At 38.3% G+C, this 18,613-nt stretch overlaps 3 protein-coding genes across 4 annotated transcripts in view; 2 read left to right on the top strand and 1 right to left on the bottom strand.

Annotated features, from left to right (window-relative positions):
* Positions 1 to 4,186: 4,186 nt before the first annotated feature.
* Positions 4,187 to 9,932, top strand: LOC118825546 (prostaglandin reductase 1-like). Its single transcript, XM_036596205.1, has 8 exons — positions 4,187 to 4,379; positions 4,456 to 4,501; positions 4,978 to 5,037; positions 5,786 to 5,968; positions 6,265 to 6,538; positions 7,153 to 7,258; positions 7,789 to 7,907; positions 9,712 to 9,932. Exons 1-8 carry the CDS (start codon positions 4,274 to 4,276, stop codon positions 9,820 to 9,822), a joined length of 1,005 nt encoding a protein of 334 aa, XP_036452098.1. The 5' UTR covers positions 4,187 to 4,273; the 3' UTR covers positions 9,823 to 9,932.
* A 1,143-nt stretch (positions 9,933 to 11,075) lies between these two features.
* txn (thioredoxin) lies at positions 11,076 to 17,575 on the top strand. Its single transcript, XM_036596214.1, has 5 exons — positions 11,076 to 11,204; positions 13,081 to 13,185; positions 14,101 to 14,166; positions 16,032 to 16,097; positions 17,240 to 17,575. Exons 1-5 carry the CDS (start codon positions 11,181 to 11,183, stop codon positions 17,300 to 17,302), a joined length of 324 nt encoding a protein of 107 aa, XP_036452107.1. The 5' UTR covers positions 11,076 to 11,180; the 3' UTR covers positions 17,303 to 17,575.
* The window catches only part of svep1 (sushi, von Willebrand factor type A, EGF and pentraxin domain containing 1), a 142,804-nt gene continuing 141,484 nt past the window's right edge, over positions 17,294 to 18,613 (bottom strand). For both annotated transcript variants that reach the window (XM_036596174.1, XM_036596175.1), the window contains one exon: positions 17,294 to 17,988. In XM_036596174.1, coding sequence (XP_036452067.1) covers positions 17,958 to 17,988 — 31 coding nt within the window. In that variant the 3' untranslated portion in view covers positions 17,294 to 17,957. The remainder of the gene's footprint in view (positions 17,989 to 18,613) is intronic.

The following is an 18,613-nucleotide window of genomic DNA, read 5'->3' as shown; positions in this document are numbered from 1 at the left end:
GGAGAAAGAAGAGCAGTCCCTGAGGGGTTGAGGAAGAGAATTCCAGAGTTTGGGGGCCATGGCACTGAAGGACCTCCCTCCCAAAGTGGAAAGTCTGGTGCGTGGGACAGCAAGTAAGTTATTACAAGAAGACCTGAGAGAGCGAGAGGGAATGTAAGAGGTCAGCAGTTCTCTGAGGTAGGGGGGAGCAAGGTTATGCAGGGCTTTGAAAGTGAGTAGTAAAATTTTAAACTTTATACGTGACGGGACCGGTAACCAGTGTAGCTGAAAGAGAATGGGGGTGATGTGAGCTGAACGCTTAGTATGAGTGAGAACTCTAGCTGCAGAGTTCTGAATGTACTGTAGCTTTTGTATAGACTTCACAGGGAGACCAACAAAGAGCGAGTTACAGTAGTCAATACGGGACATAATGAAGGCATGAACCAAAGTTTTTGCATCATCAAGTTAGTTTTAGTTTTTTATCATCAGGAAAAAAGAACAGAGAACATATATTCAACAGAACATTACACAGAAGCCTCACTGACATAATATATTTTTTTCAGTATTTAGTCTGTCCACCATTTACCATTATTATAGCTCCCATTCTTTCTGGGAATTTGCTTTCAGGTTTTCACAGAAATATGCAGGGATATTTTTCCACACCTTCAAAGTTCAGTCTTGGTAGTTGGTTGCATTTTCTGCTTCTTACAATCCAAGTTATCCCAGGTCTGGCCAGATTTTCCTTTTCTCAGTAAGGTCTTCTTGTCAGCTATCCTTTCAGACTCATAGTGTTAACTTGTCTTCTCACATTGGAATAACATTTATAATAATAACATAACATTTACTTAGGGTCTGCTTTGACTGGAAATTAAATAAATGAATGGATGGTCTCTGACTTTTATACAGAACTGTACTCTAATGTATCTCTGCATGTTATAATGCTATCTCAGCTCTAACACACCCAGTTCACTTCAGGAAGGGCTTGTCAATGAGTTCATTAGTTAGATCAGGTGTGTAGGGAGCAGGAGAAGCTCTAAAATGTGCAGGGCAGAGCTCCAGGACCAGGATTGAGAACTACTGTGTTAGGGTATCTAAAAGCCTTTTTGCTGATTAGCTTTATTGCCTGTCTGTGGAAGCCTGTGCTCTTAAAGCTGGTTCTTCTAAGGTTATTTAATAAAGGCAATACCTTAATATAGAACTGCGAACACTCAAAGAATCATTTGAATGCACAAATGGCTCTGTGCACAGTAAAATGGCCTTCTCTGATGAAAAAACACTTGTAAATGGTTCATTAAAGATCCTTTTTAAAGTGATTTCACTGTTGTTACAAGCCAAAGAACACTTGTGTGTATAGGAAGCTAGTTTTTCTTCCACTGTGGAAGAATTGTGAAAAAACAAAAGTCTGAAAATAATGTCTTTTGAGAAAAAAGCAGGCTACTTTTTTCCTTTAGTTTACTATTGTTTCTATGATGTAATAACTTTATAATTAAGGATGGGGGTACAGTAATCATTGGTTAAATATGTGTTGATTATATCAGAGCTCCCTCGCTCTTTATGAGTTTGTTCCTTCTGAACGTTTGTCTGTGTGATTTTCTACAGGCCTCTCATTTCCATTGTGCATTGCTGAGTCTGAATTTGTCCTGTATTGTTTCAGGAGAGCAGAGCCACAGCTCTGGAGTTGTTTCAGGAGTGGCATTGCGATTTAGACTTTTCCTGTAGTGATTCAAATAAATACAGCATCATATTGACTGTGAGGATTACGGCCCCTTTTTCTTTTGCTTGTGATTCACACAACTAGTCAGCCGTCCAGTTTCACAGAGCAGAGCTGCTCTCAGATTAGTGCAGAGGATGAACACCATCTGCAGGTCATTTGCTGACAAACTTCATTACTGTACTTCTCTGAAAAGAAAGAAGTTCATGTTTGGCCCAACGCTCAAAAGACCGTCTGTTTATAGCCCACATATTTCAGAGAAGGCGCCACATCTAGAATGGATACACTCTCTGTTAGTAAACTCAGAGAGTCCTGGAGCTTCAGAGCTGAATTTCTCATTGGATCCCTTATATTGTATAAACACTTTCTGCCTCTTTTGCACTTTTTGCTCTTCTGCAACTTTCTACTTTGCAGATGTGCCTTGTAACTAATGTGGCAAAAATATACACTGCAGAGATTCTTTGAGCTTTAAAAAGGTTCTTCACACTCACACGTCTCATTTTAAATAAATGCTTTAAAGGACCATCTTAGACCCAGAGTTCCTAATATGGATGAACCTGATTACAGTATGATGCTCAACTTCAGAGTTATATTAAAGTTCAGAACATTTTTTTTCTTCTCCTATAAAGTAAATGTTTCAAAGATAAATGGTTTTGTTACATCAGTTGCTATGTCTGATACTGTGCAAAAGTCAGAGACCACTCTACATTTATTTAATTTCCAGTCAGAACCGCCATTAAGCACAAGTTATGCATTTTTCAGATGTTTTGGAAGAGAATCCATATAAGAAAAAATAATGAAAAAGTGGAAGTGAGTTTCCAAAACTGGAAAATCAGACTCATAACAACTGTGCAACGCCTGGTAGACCACCAAAACTGTCACTATCAGATAAACAGTACTTCACTCTTGCTTCAGATCTGAAAACATCCACAGGTGTTTCTGTCCATCCTTCCACTGAGAGAGGACAACTGAAAGGATGTGCAGCTGTTAAGAAGCTGCTACTGAGAAAAGGAAATAGACAAAAAAGAAGCTGCTGGTGTTCGCAGAACAATAGACTGACCACCCTATGTGTTTGGGGTTACTTGTCTTGTGAAAAGCAGGAAAACTTCTAAGATTGGACTATCTAGGTGTGGAAAATATCCCTGCAGGGTTTTTTTTGAAAAACTAAAAGTAGGTCTTGAAAAGAATGGAGGCTGTAATACAAGTGTGGACACACTAAATACTGAAAACACTTGATTTACATTTAGTTGTTGAGGCTTCTGTGTAACTTTCTGTTAAATTAATGTTTTCTGCAGCACTGTAGATTATTGTCTTTTCTTCTGTAGGAGTATATAAGTAGTCTGAAGTAGTGAATGTGGCAACACTTTATTTAGAGTGGTCCTTTGTATATGATGAATAAACAGATTATCAGTAACACATCAACAACATATCAGCAAAGTAGCAGTAGTGAAGCATCTGAAAAATCTTGAAGATGTTCTGTTGACACATCACTTACATTAACTAGATGTATTGTGAATATGTTACTTCCATTACGCAAAACCTAACCTTACCCAACCTTACCCAAAACCTAATTCTAACCCTGGCCCTAATCCTAACCCTAACCTTAACCTCTACCCAAAACCTAATCCTAACCCTCATATGTTTATTACATGTTACTGAGAGTCTGTTGAGTGTTTGTTTCATCTAAACAGGACCACTCAAAATAAAGTGTCAGTATGAATGTGAGTAGCGATGCTTTTGCTCTTTCCTGGAGAGCACCTTGGACAGCACCTGTCACAGTTCTTATTAAAGTGACACTTTGGGAGAAAATCAGTTTTAGTGTTTTAGTGTGGCTAAACGGAGCCCACAATTCTGGCCATTTAAGGACGTCTGAACTCTTTGTTGAAAATCTGCTGAATCACGGTGATCTAATCTTTTTAACCTGTGTGAAAGTTTGCTATAGAAAGACACTCCCTCAACTGTACTATGAAAGTGTGGGAGAGACAAATGAATGCATTGCTCTGATGGAATATTGAGCCTACTCACACGCTCAATGCCAAGTGCACTGTGCTTTTTCTAAAGAGATGAATGTATTGTTTACATTGTTCATTTTTGATAAGTACAGCTGTAAAGCACTCATGTATATTTGGGCCTACAGTATAAACTACATGTATTTTGTACCTGAATTATATACATTGTACTTTGGTAGAGAGTTGCAAAAGGCAGATATGCCAAACAGGATTCTGCTATCACCTCTAATCTGCCAGGATAAGATATAATTTACTTATGAAAGTCTCTTTGCTAATGCTGCCAAGAATTTGCAACACCATGCAGTGCAGCCTAATGCTGATATTTTAGCAAAATAAAAAATAAGACTAGCGTTGGGATTATACTGGGATGCCATATCTTTCATATCTTTCTAATGACTTAGTTATTATATATCATAGTTAGTCAGTTGCCTCTTGAACTTTCTACTTGGTTCCTTGTGCAAACATCTGCCGTTAGTGGGTGGGGTGTTAGGATAAAAAGCAGAGCCTTGGTGTTGTTTGAACTGGAGCGAGATTTGGGACACTCCGCTGGAAAGCTTTTCACTGCTGCAGAAACATGGTTAAAGCAAAGGTCTGGGTCCTGCGGAAGCATTTCGATGGCTTTCCAAAGGAGAGTGACTTTGAGATGAAAGAGGAGACCCTACCTGAGGTCAAGGATGGAGGTAGCCGTCTAATTTCTGGGTTCTGTGTTGTTAGTGCTTTTATCAGTGTTACTGATCAGTGTTTTAAACGTTTCAGAGGTTCTACTAGAAGCTGTCTTCCTCAGTCTTGATCCATATATGAGGTACAGTAGCAGTCATTTACAATTTTCTGTTCTCAGTTACAGTGTTATTGTATTTATATGTATGCTGTTTATTTATTGCTTGATCATGGCCAGCATGTATTGCATAGTTCTGTCAGTTAGGGGTGTGGACAGTTATGGCAGTGACTGCAGAATGTCTTTAAAACCTTTGCACTTTTTTTTTGCTACAGAATCAACAAATATACTTAAAATATACTATAACCTGTTCATCCTATAGTACCTTTCAAACCGATTGTATGAGCCATTGCCTCTCAATAAAGGTCTGTAAGCATGCAAATACTTATACCATGGGAAAAAATGTTGTAGGATAGGTTGGTACATGAAACAGTGCCTGGAGTTTGTTTAAGGCTTTGACACTCTTTTAAAGGAAGCCCTCTGTTAGTCCAAACTGGTTGCTCTTTTGCATTGTTTTGCATGCCACAAATCTGATTGTTGCTCTCTCTGGTGTTTCTCTGCAGAGCCATGAGTCGGTTGCTAATGAAAGAAGGGGATGTACAGTTTGGAGGTCAGGTGGCCAAGTAAGAGAAACCAATCTCTCTGTTACCCCAAAGTCCCGTAACAACCACCTGTGGGTTCTATTATGTTTTGTAATTTTCTGTTGTAATATATACACATATATAAACTTTTTATCCCTCAGAATTAAATAGGCTGTTTATGTTACTGTGCCTTTAAGACTGATATATGTAAATGAATTTTGATCTGATTGACTGCCCTATATTGGGGCTCGTTTAAAAACGGTTTACAGGTTGAAACACTGCCTTTAACTTCAATGTGAATGGGTTGGGCTAAACTGCTGTACGCCTAATAACACACACACACACACACACACACACACATGTTCTAAGCCGCTTATCCTCCTGAGTCGCGAGAGGAGCTGGAGCCTATTCAAGTGCTCATTGGGCGGAAGGCAGGAAACACCCTGGACAGGTCACCAGTCCACCACAGGGCAGACAAACAGACATATACATTCACACACATAAATATGTTGGTTTTCATGACATCAAAAAACAATTAATTCAAAACAGGCTGCTTTTGCAGTTTAGTTTTCATAAATGAACTGTATGGACTGTGGAGTGATGGTGAAGTTTTACAACTGCAGCAATGTTCAATCTTCTATTTCAAAAAGAGAAGAAAACAAAATTTTCCACACTATGAGACCTTTAACTTTATCTCAGTGATTTTATCTTCCTTCCCTCTTTCATTTTCTTTTCTTCTCCAAGACAACCAAATACAATTTGGCCTGACACTGTTTTTTATTGGTTTCAGGGTGCTTCAAAGTAAAGACCCAGCATTTCCTGTGGGCTGTTATGTAACTGCTCCCTGTGGCTGGAGGACACACACAGTGACCAATGGAAAAGCCATATTTAGCCAAGACATGGCCCGAGTCCTTCCTGATTGGCCTAAAGAGATTCCTCTTTCCCTGGCTGTTGGTGCACTAGGGATGCCTGGGTAATGTAATCTGTTTTCAATTAAAAGTCTGGAATCAGAATTTTCAATAATATAAAGCCAATTTAATTGCAGATACAGTTGCCCCAGAAGTATGTGGACACTTAACTGTTTAATTATTTAACTATTTATCTTTTAATTTATTTCAGAGAAAACCACTTTACCTAACCACTTTATATAACAAATAATAGTAATGTGACAAGTGGAAGTGTACTAAAACTATGTATTTGCGTTCCTGCCTGATGAGCTAAATAAATGACGGATCATTGAATATGTCTCCTTGTTTTGTGTTGTGTTAGTTTGACTGCTCTGTATGGTCTGGAGGAGGTGCTGCGGGCGAAGCCGGGTGAGATTGTGCTGGTGAGCGCGGCCGCAGGTGCAGTGGGCACTATGGTGGGACAGATCTGTAAGATTAAAGGCTGTAAGGTGGTGGGATCAGCTGGGAGTGATGATAAAGTGGCCTATCTGAAGGAACTGGGCTTCGACCATGCTTTCAACTACAAGACTATACCATCTCTGGATGAAGCACTGAAGAAGGCCTCACCTGAGGGATACGACTGCTACTTTGAGAACGTAAGTGGACTGATGGGTAGGTTTAGATGGGGAAATGTTATGTTAGCTAAAATAGCATGTTTTTATAGTAGACTTGTAGACTTATATTAGGCTCTTATGGGCCCCTATATGAAAACTACTTTCAATAAAATAAAAAAAATATGAATATAATGTATTTGTTCACTCACTATTGCTAAGTCCCAACTAAGTTGGTGCTCTGAGTTAGGACAGTGCTTAAAGTGTATTATTAACTCATTCATGTCCATATCTGAAAGTTTACATTTATTGTTGATATGTTTGCCTGAGCACAAATCTGAAAGAATATTTTTAATAGACCTAACTATGTGGCTAAAAACTGTGTTTTTATCTCTTAATTTAGCATAACAAATTTTATATTTTTGTCATACTGTTAAAAAAAACATACAAAATCCAGTTTTGACTGTGAACAAATATATGACAGTTCTACGACATTTTGCCTTATCCTACTAAAATTAGTTGTTGCATGGGTTAAGAGATCATAGCTACTGAGTGATGAAGTCATGAGTCACGGTGTAAACTTGAGACGTTAGGGGCCCGGCAGTCACAACAGCCTTTACAATTGATGGCTTTGTGGTTTTGGCATTCATTATTTGCAGGTTGGAGGGCCTTTCTTCACTGCAGCACTGAATCAGATGAGACCTGATGGACGGATTGCTGTGTGTGGTGCAATTTCACTGTACAATGCCACCACACCTCAGACATGTAGGTCATCATCTGCTGGTTCATAGTGACACTTCCATTACCAACTAATATCACTTGGATAGTGTACGTGGAATAGATTACTGGCTACCAGGTTCATATTGAATTTCTCTGCAATGAAGAACTGGGGCAATTATCTTAGGGCCATAATTAAAGGGATACTCCAGCCGTCTTCACCCTATTCTGGATCTGCTGTATCTGTCAGTTACTTCAGACAAAAAAATTCTGTTTGGAAAAGCACAGAAAAATTACTGGCTTCAGCACCTTTGCAGTACAAGCAGTGACTTATACTGTAAGTGTATTAACTGTTTTTCTGTTCTTTTCTGGGAAATACATTGAAATTATTGAAAACAGATGCAGGAGACAGAGAGATAATAGTGGTGATAGAGCGATAGCTTGTTTAATAGACCTTAACCACTAGGTGGTGTAGTAACACAATGTCATAACAGGCCTTGAATCTTAATTCCTAAAATATTGCTAAAAATATTGATGGACGTTTCCATGTATCAAAGTGCTTTATGTGTTCATTGTAGGTCCTTATCCCCACATGACCATTCTAACTCGCCGTCTAAGAATCGAGGGCTTTCAGGCCAATCAGTGGCCCGACAAAGACGAGGCGTCTATCAGAAGACTGGTCACATGGATGAAGGAGGCAAGTGGACCAAATGAACATCTGAGAACAAGAGCTATGAAGTAATAGTGGTAATCATGAGAGATCTGGTTATTCTAGAACAGTATGGTGTCCAGAATAGTCCCTAATCCCTATTTTATGCACTAAGAAATAAGAAGTACTATATAGTTAACAGAACAGAATAGAACAGAATTCGTGATTTTTTACTCTAAAGTTTCTTGAGTTTTGCTTATCATTTTGCAGTGGCAGGCAAATTCCATCACCTGAAATAGCAAAATGATGCAGCACATTATAGATATTGTATGTATGCTAAGGTTCGTTGTTTGTACACTACCTATTACAGTAGACTTTGTACACTAGCTATTCCACTATGTTTTCAGACACCACTACAAAATCCCAACATAGCCCACTACTGTGCAAAAGTCCATTTTCAGACTTCGACAAACAATCTCCTGTTCTGGAGGAACTGTTTTCCCTGTTCTGACACATCCACTTCACCTCATGAAGTGCCTGGTAATTGGCTGATGAGTCTAACAAGGTGCATTAAATCAGGGAAAACACTAAACTCTGCAGTGCTGTGGCCCTCCACAGCTATACAGTCTACTGGAAATATTTTCTGAGTAGGAGAGAGTGGAACACAAACTAACGCAGGGTATAATGTACCATGTAGTCTTGTATTCTCATAGCAATATTATCTGCACATTTCAAAAGCAATTAAACTGATATTTACCATAAAAAACATTTTGCACCATAAAAGTAACGTTTTCATCATAAACAATTTTCAATTATGTGTTTAAAAGTCAAAGAATTCACACCTCTATATTAATTTAATCCTCTTGGCAGCTGTAAAACAGCACTGTATGATACATAAAAACTGCTCATAATTAGAGCTAGACAGGCTAGAGTACAGCCTCCACATGGTGGGGTTTGTTTTTTGGAGTTAGTTAGTGAGCTGCACAAGGGAAACAATGAGAAAAGTCCATATCCTCCCATCTAAATTCAGATATTTGAATACTGTACTATATTACTATGGGATAGGTATACTTTAAATGTAATGTATATAAAAGATATTGCTGTTTTATCTTGCTCATATTAGCTGTTTTGTATTGTAGTTGGAAATAAATTTGCCACGTTTGACACAGCATCCTTTAACTTTATCATAAAATTCTGATGCATATGTTTCTATTTATTTAGGTTGGAAAGCTTGTCTGGTTTAAACAACATATAGTTATATTGAATTAATTGTGTTTGCATTGATTTAATAGATTTTTAGCAATTGTCTCAAAATTATTATCTTTGGTAAACGGGTATATGCCGTAGATAGGGTTCAGGTGGAAAAATTCTGATGTACTCCTCCAGAACTGGTTTTGGACAGTGCAGTATAGACTATAACCACAAGGTGATGTAGTAACCCAGTGTTATGAAAATAACTCAGACCTTGATCAGAATTGAGGAGCTTCATGTCTGATCTTGATAGTTGGAAATACTATGACTAAGTCTTCTACTGAAAGCTCAGTTCAGGCAAATAAAACAACATAGAGCAATTGCAAGAACCCTGGAGTACCGCACTACAATAGTCTGTCTTTAAATCTCAAATGGATTTAATAATTTCCCTTCAGCACCTGCCTATTGGTTTCTATTAAAGTTGTATTTTGAGCTAATGAGTTTTCTCATCTTTTCTAAGTTTGGGCAAATGTATTCAAGTTATAGTTCATTCTGTTCCACCATGACTGATTAACATTCAAAGTCATGTAGCCATTTGTTGATGGAGTTTTCTACTCTTTTGTTGATGGAGGTTTTGTGTCATGGCATGTCTGCTCTGCAGGGGAAGTTGAAGGCGAAGGAAAAAATCACTGAGGGCTTTGAGAACACGCCAGCCGCCTTCATCCGGATGCTGAAAGGGACGGACCTTGGAAAAGCTGTTGTTAAAGTGTGATATGATTTTTTTGTGTATAGGCCAGTCACATGTAGCACATCTCCGTGTGCCTGTTTTCTGTTTACACTCTGTAACAATTTTACTTGCAAGTAAACTTATGATGTATGAAATTTTGCCTGATGTCTTACTACTACTGTTCAGACTATTTTAAGAAAGCACTTTGAAACTAGTGCTGCAGTGGATTAATCGGGCAGTGAGGAAGAGACTGCCTTTATGTGTTTGAAAACAGAGAACTATTTTTGGAAATTGATTTGAATTTCAGTAGGCCAGTTTTTTTGAGCACATAAAGTGTGAACTTCAGTCCACACCCTACTGTAGAATCTGTTACCTGCCACAATAAAATCATAAGATAAGGTAATCGATGTCCGTGTAGTAGAGCAATGAGCAAAGATTAAATGGACACTGACTGAAACATAAAGTGTATTTAATTAAGCAGTAAAATAACCACCAAATTGTTTCGGTTGTTTTTTTTTCTTCTCGCTTCTTTAAGATACAGCCGCTGACGTAATCACATGTAAAGCAATCCCGGAATCCGCAGAAGTGTTTAGTCATCGTGACTGGGAGGACTGGCGAGTTTCGATCTGACTTCTGACCTTCCTTAAAGCCAAAATTAGTGTGACTCACTTACTATAGGCTACATTGGGTGGCGATGATCAATTTTGTACGTTAAATGTGGGTGTAATTTTCCTCGAGGGGGTCACATCACACTGGTGTTTATCTCATTCTCAACGCCAACCGTTTCTCTTTAGGATTCGTGCAGGGTTTTCCTTCACCACCCGTATTCCGTCAGGCCCCTCGTCCTCTACTTTGATTCGCTAATAGTTTTTAGGAACCAATGCAAGCGCGCGAGGCAGTATAGTTATTAGCCAATCATAGCGCAGGCGAGTTTCTACTGTCCAATCAATATGATTGTTGTCATCGAAGATAAGCCAACCACCACCTGTATGATTCAGTTCTGCCTACTTCTGCGCTTTGATGGCAGCAGTTGTGTGTTCAACATGCAGAAATAACTTCAAACTCCACGAGAGAAAATTAAACCCCTTAAGCCGTAAAAACTGCATAACAGTCTTCCTAGTAGTAGTTATAAAACACTACATAAGTCTTTATTATTCCTTTTCATTCATACTCAAAAACAACGGCTCTTCTAGCCAATCCAAGAGCAGGAGTGTGAACCACTAGCCAATCCCAGACAGGGTTGGTCAGAAAACGGGGTGGTAAACAAACTTGCCCATGACGAGAACTGCGTGTCCCTGATGATTCATAGCTTGTGGTCAGGGGGCGGGGCCTAATCAACGTCTTTAAAGGGCGTTCAGCGCTGAACCGACTGCTGGAGCTGGAAGTGACGGAAAAATATTAAGATGATGATCGTAATCGAGGATAAGGTAAGATTGTCCACTAATGATCTCTAAACTACTTATAAGCTTGTTTGACTGCAGTTGTGTGAAATTTAAATTCACTGAGAGGAGCATAACAGGCTCAGTAGCTTTGCTGGGTTATGCTGTTCAGGACTAGAGTTAATATTTTCTTTATTTTCTACTGTCGATCGAGCGAGTACCTCTCAGTTCAGTACTCATTTATTGTTATTGTTTGTTGTTTTCTGTGGTTTTGAGTGTCTGTCGAATTGAATTAAAATGTGTTTAGCTTATAGGCTGCTGTTCTTTCTCTGTCTGCCTGTATTACATTGTTATCTGGTTCTCTTTAACTCTCGACATTATTCGAAAACTTTCTTTCAGTGCAGGCGGTGTGTATGGCTTTATAAACTTTAATAAACTTGGAAAGCATCATTCTTACCGACATGCAGCACTTTCACTCTCGTTTTGAGTGATGAATGTTCGTTTTTCTTTCGTTCTGAGTGATAAATACCAGTTTCTCTCTCGTTTTGAGTGATTTCTAGAAGCTGCAGTACACTCCAGTAAATGAACAGCTAACTTTGGGTTATTTATCCTGTTATACATTCACTGTTGAAAGGTCGAATGGAGTCCGGGTCACTGACAGTGAAGCCTTGTTAAAACTCCTGCACCAGGTTCTTGTGTTCTTCTGAGCTAGTCCATATGGAAATCTGATATATGGCCATACGGGTTAGGCATATATTTCAAAATATGCAGTCATATTTGTAGTGTGCATGAGTATAAGTATTGAATATTGGACATATATGCAAAATATATGGATCATACATATGTGTCTGATAGGTCGGTGAATACATACATGCAAAAAATATGATCACACATTCTGTATTTCCAATATATGCCTGATACAAACACTGAATAATTTTTTTAAAAACAAAGAATAGAAAAAACTTATATAACATGAAGCTAGCACACATTAGTAATACATGCCAACCATATATGAATAATGTATGTATTGTATAGATGTGTTACACATATATGTTTGAAGTTGATATAAGGCTGAAGTATATGTCCCAATTTTGGCATATGACATATATTTGAAAACCATATATTGCCATATATCAGATTTCCATATGAGTAGACTGTATACTAGCTACAATTTACAGTGTAGTAATCCTTAAAACATAGAAGACTTGTGACTTAATCATGTGGAGGGTGAAGATTTCCGTATTTCCTCATTTCGGCAGTGATGTTTTATTTACTTGTTCATATACACCTATTACATTTAGTATGATTTCAGCAGATTTGTGCCCAGGCAAGCTGAGAGAACAGATGGGACAAAGGAAATAAAAACATCCAGATATAAACATTAACGTACATTTCTTGGGACAAATGTTGCAAATGATCATATGTCCATAAATGTTACGATACGTGCTATCAGACTTTTCCTTGTCATTTTCTGTGCTCATGTATCTGTTCCTATTAAATAAACATTGAATAAATAAATGAAATAAAAACTGCCCAGTAGCTGGGTAATGATACAAAGTAATAATAATAATAAAGAAAGTAGAAGCGAAAGCCAGGCTTTCTGAGCCTTCTTAGTCAGAGGTGTTGCATCATTTTTTTGACTGCACTCCACAGTATAATATCCTGTTGTAAGAGATGCAGTAATATCTGAAAGGAAGAGGCCTTAATTAACTCTTATTGTAATCACTGCACAGTTCCCGCTACCATAGATAAGCCTTAGTACAGGGCAGACTGTCTGTGTAGTCTGTGAACAGATGGCTCTTGGACTGTTACTTTGCCATAGTGTTGTTTCACCATGCTTGTTTGTATGGAATCTTTTGGTGATCATTATACACTCCAGTCAATCTATCTCATTGTTTTAATCTCTTTCTGTCTATCTCTTCAGGAAGCCTTTGAAAACGCCCTGAAAAACGCAGGGAACAAGTTGGTGGTAGTGGATTTCACAGCTATGTGGTGCGGCCCCTGCAAAATGATCGGACCCTTTTTTGAAGTGAGTGACTCTCTGTATCGGTCAGTCTCCCTCCCTCTGTCTCTCTCCCTCTCTCTCTCTTTCCAGCATCTGCAGCTGACAGGACTCTAATGAGATTTCCTCAGATGCTTCCGCAATCAACGGGAGTGGCTCTATGTTTGTTATTCATCGTCGTGGCAACCACAGGGGAAGCCTCCTTCTGCCTGAGAGGCTATTACAGGAATGCTAATGTGAGAGAGAGAGGAGAGAGAGAAAAGAGAGAGAGAGAGAGAGAGGGGAAAAAGGAAGAAAGCGAGAGAGAGGGAGGGAGGGAAGAAGAAGGGAGAGAGGGCGAGGGAGAGAGAGGGAGGGAGGAAGAAAGCGAGAGAGAGAAAAAAGAAAGAGAGAAGAAAGCAAGAGAAAGAAAAAGGGGAAAAAGACAAAGAGAAGAGTGAGGGAGGAAGAAAGGAAGAAAGGGAAAAGAGAATGAGAAAGAGGGAGACAGAAAAAAGAAAGAAAAAGAAGGGGGGAGAGAGAATATGAGAGAGAAAGAAAGAAAAAAGAGAAGGGAGACAAACAGAGAGTGAGAGAAATGAATGAAAAGTAAAGAAAAAGGAGGAAAGAAGAAAGAGAAAAGAATATAGAGGGAGAGAGAAGAGTATGAGATAAAGAAAGAAAGAACAAAAGAAAGAGGAAGAGAAAGAAAAAGTGTGAGAGAAGGAGAAAGAAGAGAGAGACTGAGAGAGAAAGAAGAGAGCGAGTACTGCATACGCTACTTTCTTAATCAATAGAAAGCGAGTAAGCATGTATTATTGATCTCCTCTTTACTGTAAAAGCCATTTCTAACATTCGGCCTGGCTCAGCACTGATCCACTCAGGCCTATTACAGAGGGCGATCATCACTGTAATGTGCCTATGAAGAAACCTCTCTTTGCTAATAAGCCTCTCTCTCCTCAGGAACTCTCTCAACGTCCAGAGAACAGCGATGTGGTGTTTCTAAAGGTGGACGTGGATGATGCGCAGGTCAGTGTGCAGATTCCAGTTTAAAAATGGTTTCAAACATCTTCATATTTTTGCTTTATGGGATGAAAGATGCCAAAATAGGCAGACGAGCTAAATGGCTCAAACGTCTAAACCGCAAACTCTAGTCTAGTTTTGCCTCTAGCCATTTCTAAAAGAACTTGAAATGTAATTTCAGCTCCCATTTACACTGTCAACTTTTTACAACAAATAGATCAATAGGAATGGTCCACAATGACTTCAAATAATATCATTAACTTGAACACATTAACACTGAAAGTTACAAATGTTTTTTCCTTACTTATTTGGAAATGCAAGGTTTTGTCCTGACAGCAATGATATATTTGTTTATTTCCATAAGTGCAGTTTGTAAGAGCATCAACGTTGTATTTTCAATAAACACTGAAAGATCACCAGCACCACATCATAAGGATCTCACCTACCAGATGACTTTCTTCAGTGCGTGTCCAGGCAGTCATCCTTTAACCTGTAATATGATTTGCAATGCATTTGCATGCATTTAGGTATAACTTTGCACTCAAGCAGAACTGAACACCAGCGTATCAGAAGCTGCCCTGCGCTCATGTTGCTACGCTGTATGCTGGTAGTGCAGTGTTTGATACAGTGATGGCACTCGCAGAGGATATTGGCTGCTGTTCAGTTTTATCAGGGTTGTGGTGTGGCTGTGGTTATTGTGTTTCTGGGATGTTTTTATGGCTATAGGATGTGACTCTTCACATATAATGCAGATTAACTGTGTGGTATGTGTGTCTAAGAGAGGATTGATGAGCTTCATAATGTTTTCTGTTTGTTGAAATGTCAGGCTAGAAGATGGATTTTAATAAATTTATTCTGCCTGACATTTAAATCAGTAAGTCATGGCAGAAATAGTCAGGTCTGGCATTTTTGGTGTAAGAAGATAGGGCTTGTTTGAGACAGGCTCTTATGAAACTCGTTTAGCAGGACACACATACATACATTCAGGTTATAGAGTAGACCGGCACGTCTAGCACGAGCATATGAAACCATTTCTGCACTGTGTGTGGTTTCTCTGTCTGCACTTTTCCCACTGTGTTCCTGTTAGCACAGAAGAGCCGCTTACCCACATATTCATAAACTGTAATTTACTTACTCCTTTTACTGTAAAGGAAAAAAGATTTTAAAGTGACAAAAACATTCAGGAAAGTAAACCTTATGTATTTTGTCAAATTCAATTGTTTTTGATGTATTGAACTTCTTATTGGCTTGTAACTGCATTATTATGGTGACACTTTACTGAAGGGCAGCTTTCATAAGGCTACACAACACATACATAAGCCTTTAATGACAATTGACATAAACTAAGGCTTACTTCAGCAGGTGTCAGTAGTCATAACACTTGCTGAGGTGAAATTATATCAATATTGGCAAAAGCAGTCTTTATAATGGAATAAGCCTCTATGAATGTTTATGTAGGTTTATGTCAGTTGTCATGAGAGGCTTATGTAGGTGTCATATAGACTTCATCCTTGATGTATTTTTTTTTAGTTTTACTTTATTTCTAATCTTAAGCTTGGCATATACTTAAATCCCTAAGGAGATATTTTATGCTCACAAATGGCAACTAATAAACAGTCTAGTTGTAAATGAGCTGAGGTGCATTGCCTATGGTCAGACAGTGGTTTCTTATCTTGGTTAGTTTGCATAATCGTCCTACTATGTTGCAACGGCTCACAGCGTGCTGTGGCGTTCACAGCTGTGAAGCCTCTGTCTCATCTCACAGAATGCCGAAATGAAAGGATGATATTAAAGATTGCTATCACTTAGTCCAGTGATAAAAGAACAAACAGGTTACCTAATATAACCGCTTCCTCCCTCTCTTCCTCTAGGATGTGGCCAGTTTTTGTGGCATCAAATGCATGCCAACTTTCCACTTCTACAAGCATGGGAAAAAGGTGAGTCCTCATCTCTTGTGATTTTTTCTGACAAAAGACAGTCAGTCTTTAGGTGAGACCACAAAATTTCAACAGACTTTTCCAAATTTGTGCTTTCTTTACAGACAAGTAAGTAGAGGTGCACTGATCATGATTTTTTATCGGCAAAGGATTATTTTATTAGCTAAGAAATATATGTAATGGCTAAGAAAATGTATGTAACACACTAGTGCAAGCACTTTTATTAGCCACAGTAGCAATATAAAACAATTTGCTCTTAAACAGACCAAACTGCCATTTTAAATTCATAAAAGAAAAATCAGAATTGAATTAATATTACATCAGCTGTTTTTTTGACACAATAGCTGTGTTTCAAAAGCTAGGCTGCAGTCTAGGTGGGCTGCATTTCTAGACCGCTATGTCATCAAAGGTTATTACAAGCAGAACAGCTGAGAAATGTAGACTACCTACTGATGCTACCGAAGTATCATTCATCCTCTTCTGTCATCTAAAATCCTTTGTGCACACGTCTGACCCAAGAAAAAGTTCTAGATAAATGCCTGCTGATGAAACCAACTACTACACAAGCTGGAAAATGTATAGTAAAATGTACAGTACACTCTTTCTTATATTTGTTCGTTGTGTTTAGGATGGTGTAATTGAATGCAGGGTATGAAATGTACCTCCTCTCAGCATGTTGAACAGTTTTTATTTTGCAGGATAGCATTCAATTACAAACAAGTTAATGTTTTGCTGTTCCATTTTGTATTATGTAATACAAACGAGGGGCCTTCATAGGCCAGCGCTACCGAGGGCCCACTTTTTTTTGATCTGCTACATAGGTTTGGAATGCAGTTAATGAGTTAAGCATAATTATGCTTAGACATTTTGGTATAGGTGAAGCAGCATTCAAATGCAGCGCAAGCACTATACCTGCTCACGTTTTTGTAGCATAAAATTGCAACAAATACTGGCTAAATTAAAAATAAACTGGCTGATTGCTTGTTTGGATCAAAAATGATCCAGTTCTAATCTTGAATCTGATCATGCACCCCTACAAGCAAGAGTGTGTGGCTTATAAATAAATATTCTACTCTAAATTGTGCAAATTCTTTGATGAATTGCATCTGTTCAAATCACGTGACCACACTTCCTGTTCACAGGTGCATGAATTTTCCGGAGCCAGCAAGGACACACTGGAGCAAACCATCCATAAGTTTAAATAAAGCAACACTCACAAACATGCACACCAGATAGCTAAGGATTTCTCAACTCTCTCCTGCATGAAAGCTGCATTGTAGTCCTCTCATTATCCAGCACATTCCTCCTTTTTTCCAGCTAAGCCTCATACAAAAGGTCTTCACTTGACACTGACATATCGTCATTGTTTTTTTAAAAAAGAAAAACATTAATGCTTACCACAAATGGCATATCATGTATTTATGTTGACCTTTTTATACAATGGACTCAATAAATAAAATGAAATTGTGACGAACAATCCTGTGCAGTATGAATGAGATATGAGAGCTGTAATACGGACATAAAGAAAAAAATTGTAATCTATGTTGCGGCACAGAGTAGCACATCTGGTTTCCTTAGAGTTGTATTTTCTGCTTTAATAAAAATGTGAAAAGAATAGTTTATACACATATACACCGGACAATCACACAAGTTTTTACACATCGTACAAGATCATGTATATAGCAGCAGCATATACTTAATACTGTTTTATTTTCTATGTGAAAAAATACAGCTTTAATTTACAAAACACTTATTTGAAATTTTTGGAGGGAGAAAGTACTGTTTACAGGCCCATACAGAAGACTCCTACATCCACCATGGTGTGCTGATGCTTCAGCTTCCTCTGTGTTGAGTGCCATATTAAAATTGAAAATATCCTGTTTTTCTTTTCCTAAAAAACAAGAAGTTATTGATGAAATGATCACAGTTTATGGTAGTAGAAGCCTGACCTTGTTTGTACCAACAAACTGTGTTTTTTTTTCTCCTGTCACATGAAACGACGCTTAATCCCAAATGAAAACACATTTAAGGGGAGTGGACTGGAGGCAGTTGTCTTTTCTTTTGAGTGTCCTCTTTGCTGCACTAAATTCAGCTGATTTAACCCCTTTTGGAATTACATTAAGGCCTTTCTGCTGTTCTGCATGCTGCTTTGACAGTAATATCAAGTGTTACAGATTCCGCAGATTCAGCACATCTACATAAAAACGTATTGAAAATTTTCATAAGCAAGTTTGACTAATGAAATATATCATCCAATAAATGCTACCCTGCACTGCAAGAGGTGACGTTGGTCCAGATCAGTATTTCCAAAAATGTATTTTCAAAATGGAAAAAAATGTTCTGAACTGACAAAACAGAGTCTGCTAGTTAGCATCTCTCTCACACAAAGAACTGAGAAGCAGTTATGCTCTAAAGACAATGTGGAATTTCATCCCAACTATTGCACTTTTCCCTTTACCCCAAATATAGTTCATTGGGCAAGACATGGTACGCCTCTTCAGTTTGGCACAGTAGCT

The sequence above is a fragment of the Colossoma macropomum genome, unplaced genomic scaffold (assembly GCF_904425465.1).
Source record: "Colossoma macropomum unplaced genomic scaffold, Colossoma_macropomum, whole genome shotgun sequence".
NCBI lineage: Eukaryota > Metazoa > Chordata > Actinopteri > Characiformes > Serrasalmidae > Colossoma > Colossoma macropomum.
This window is presented reverse-complemented; position numbering and strand designations above follow the sequence as displayed.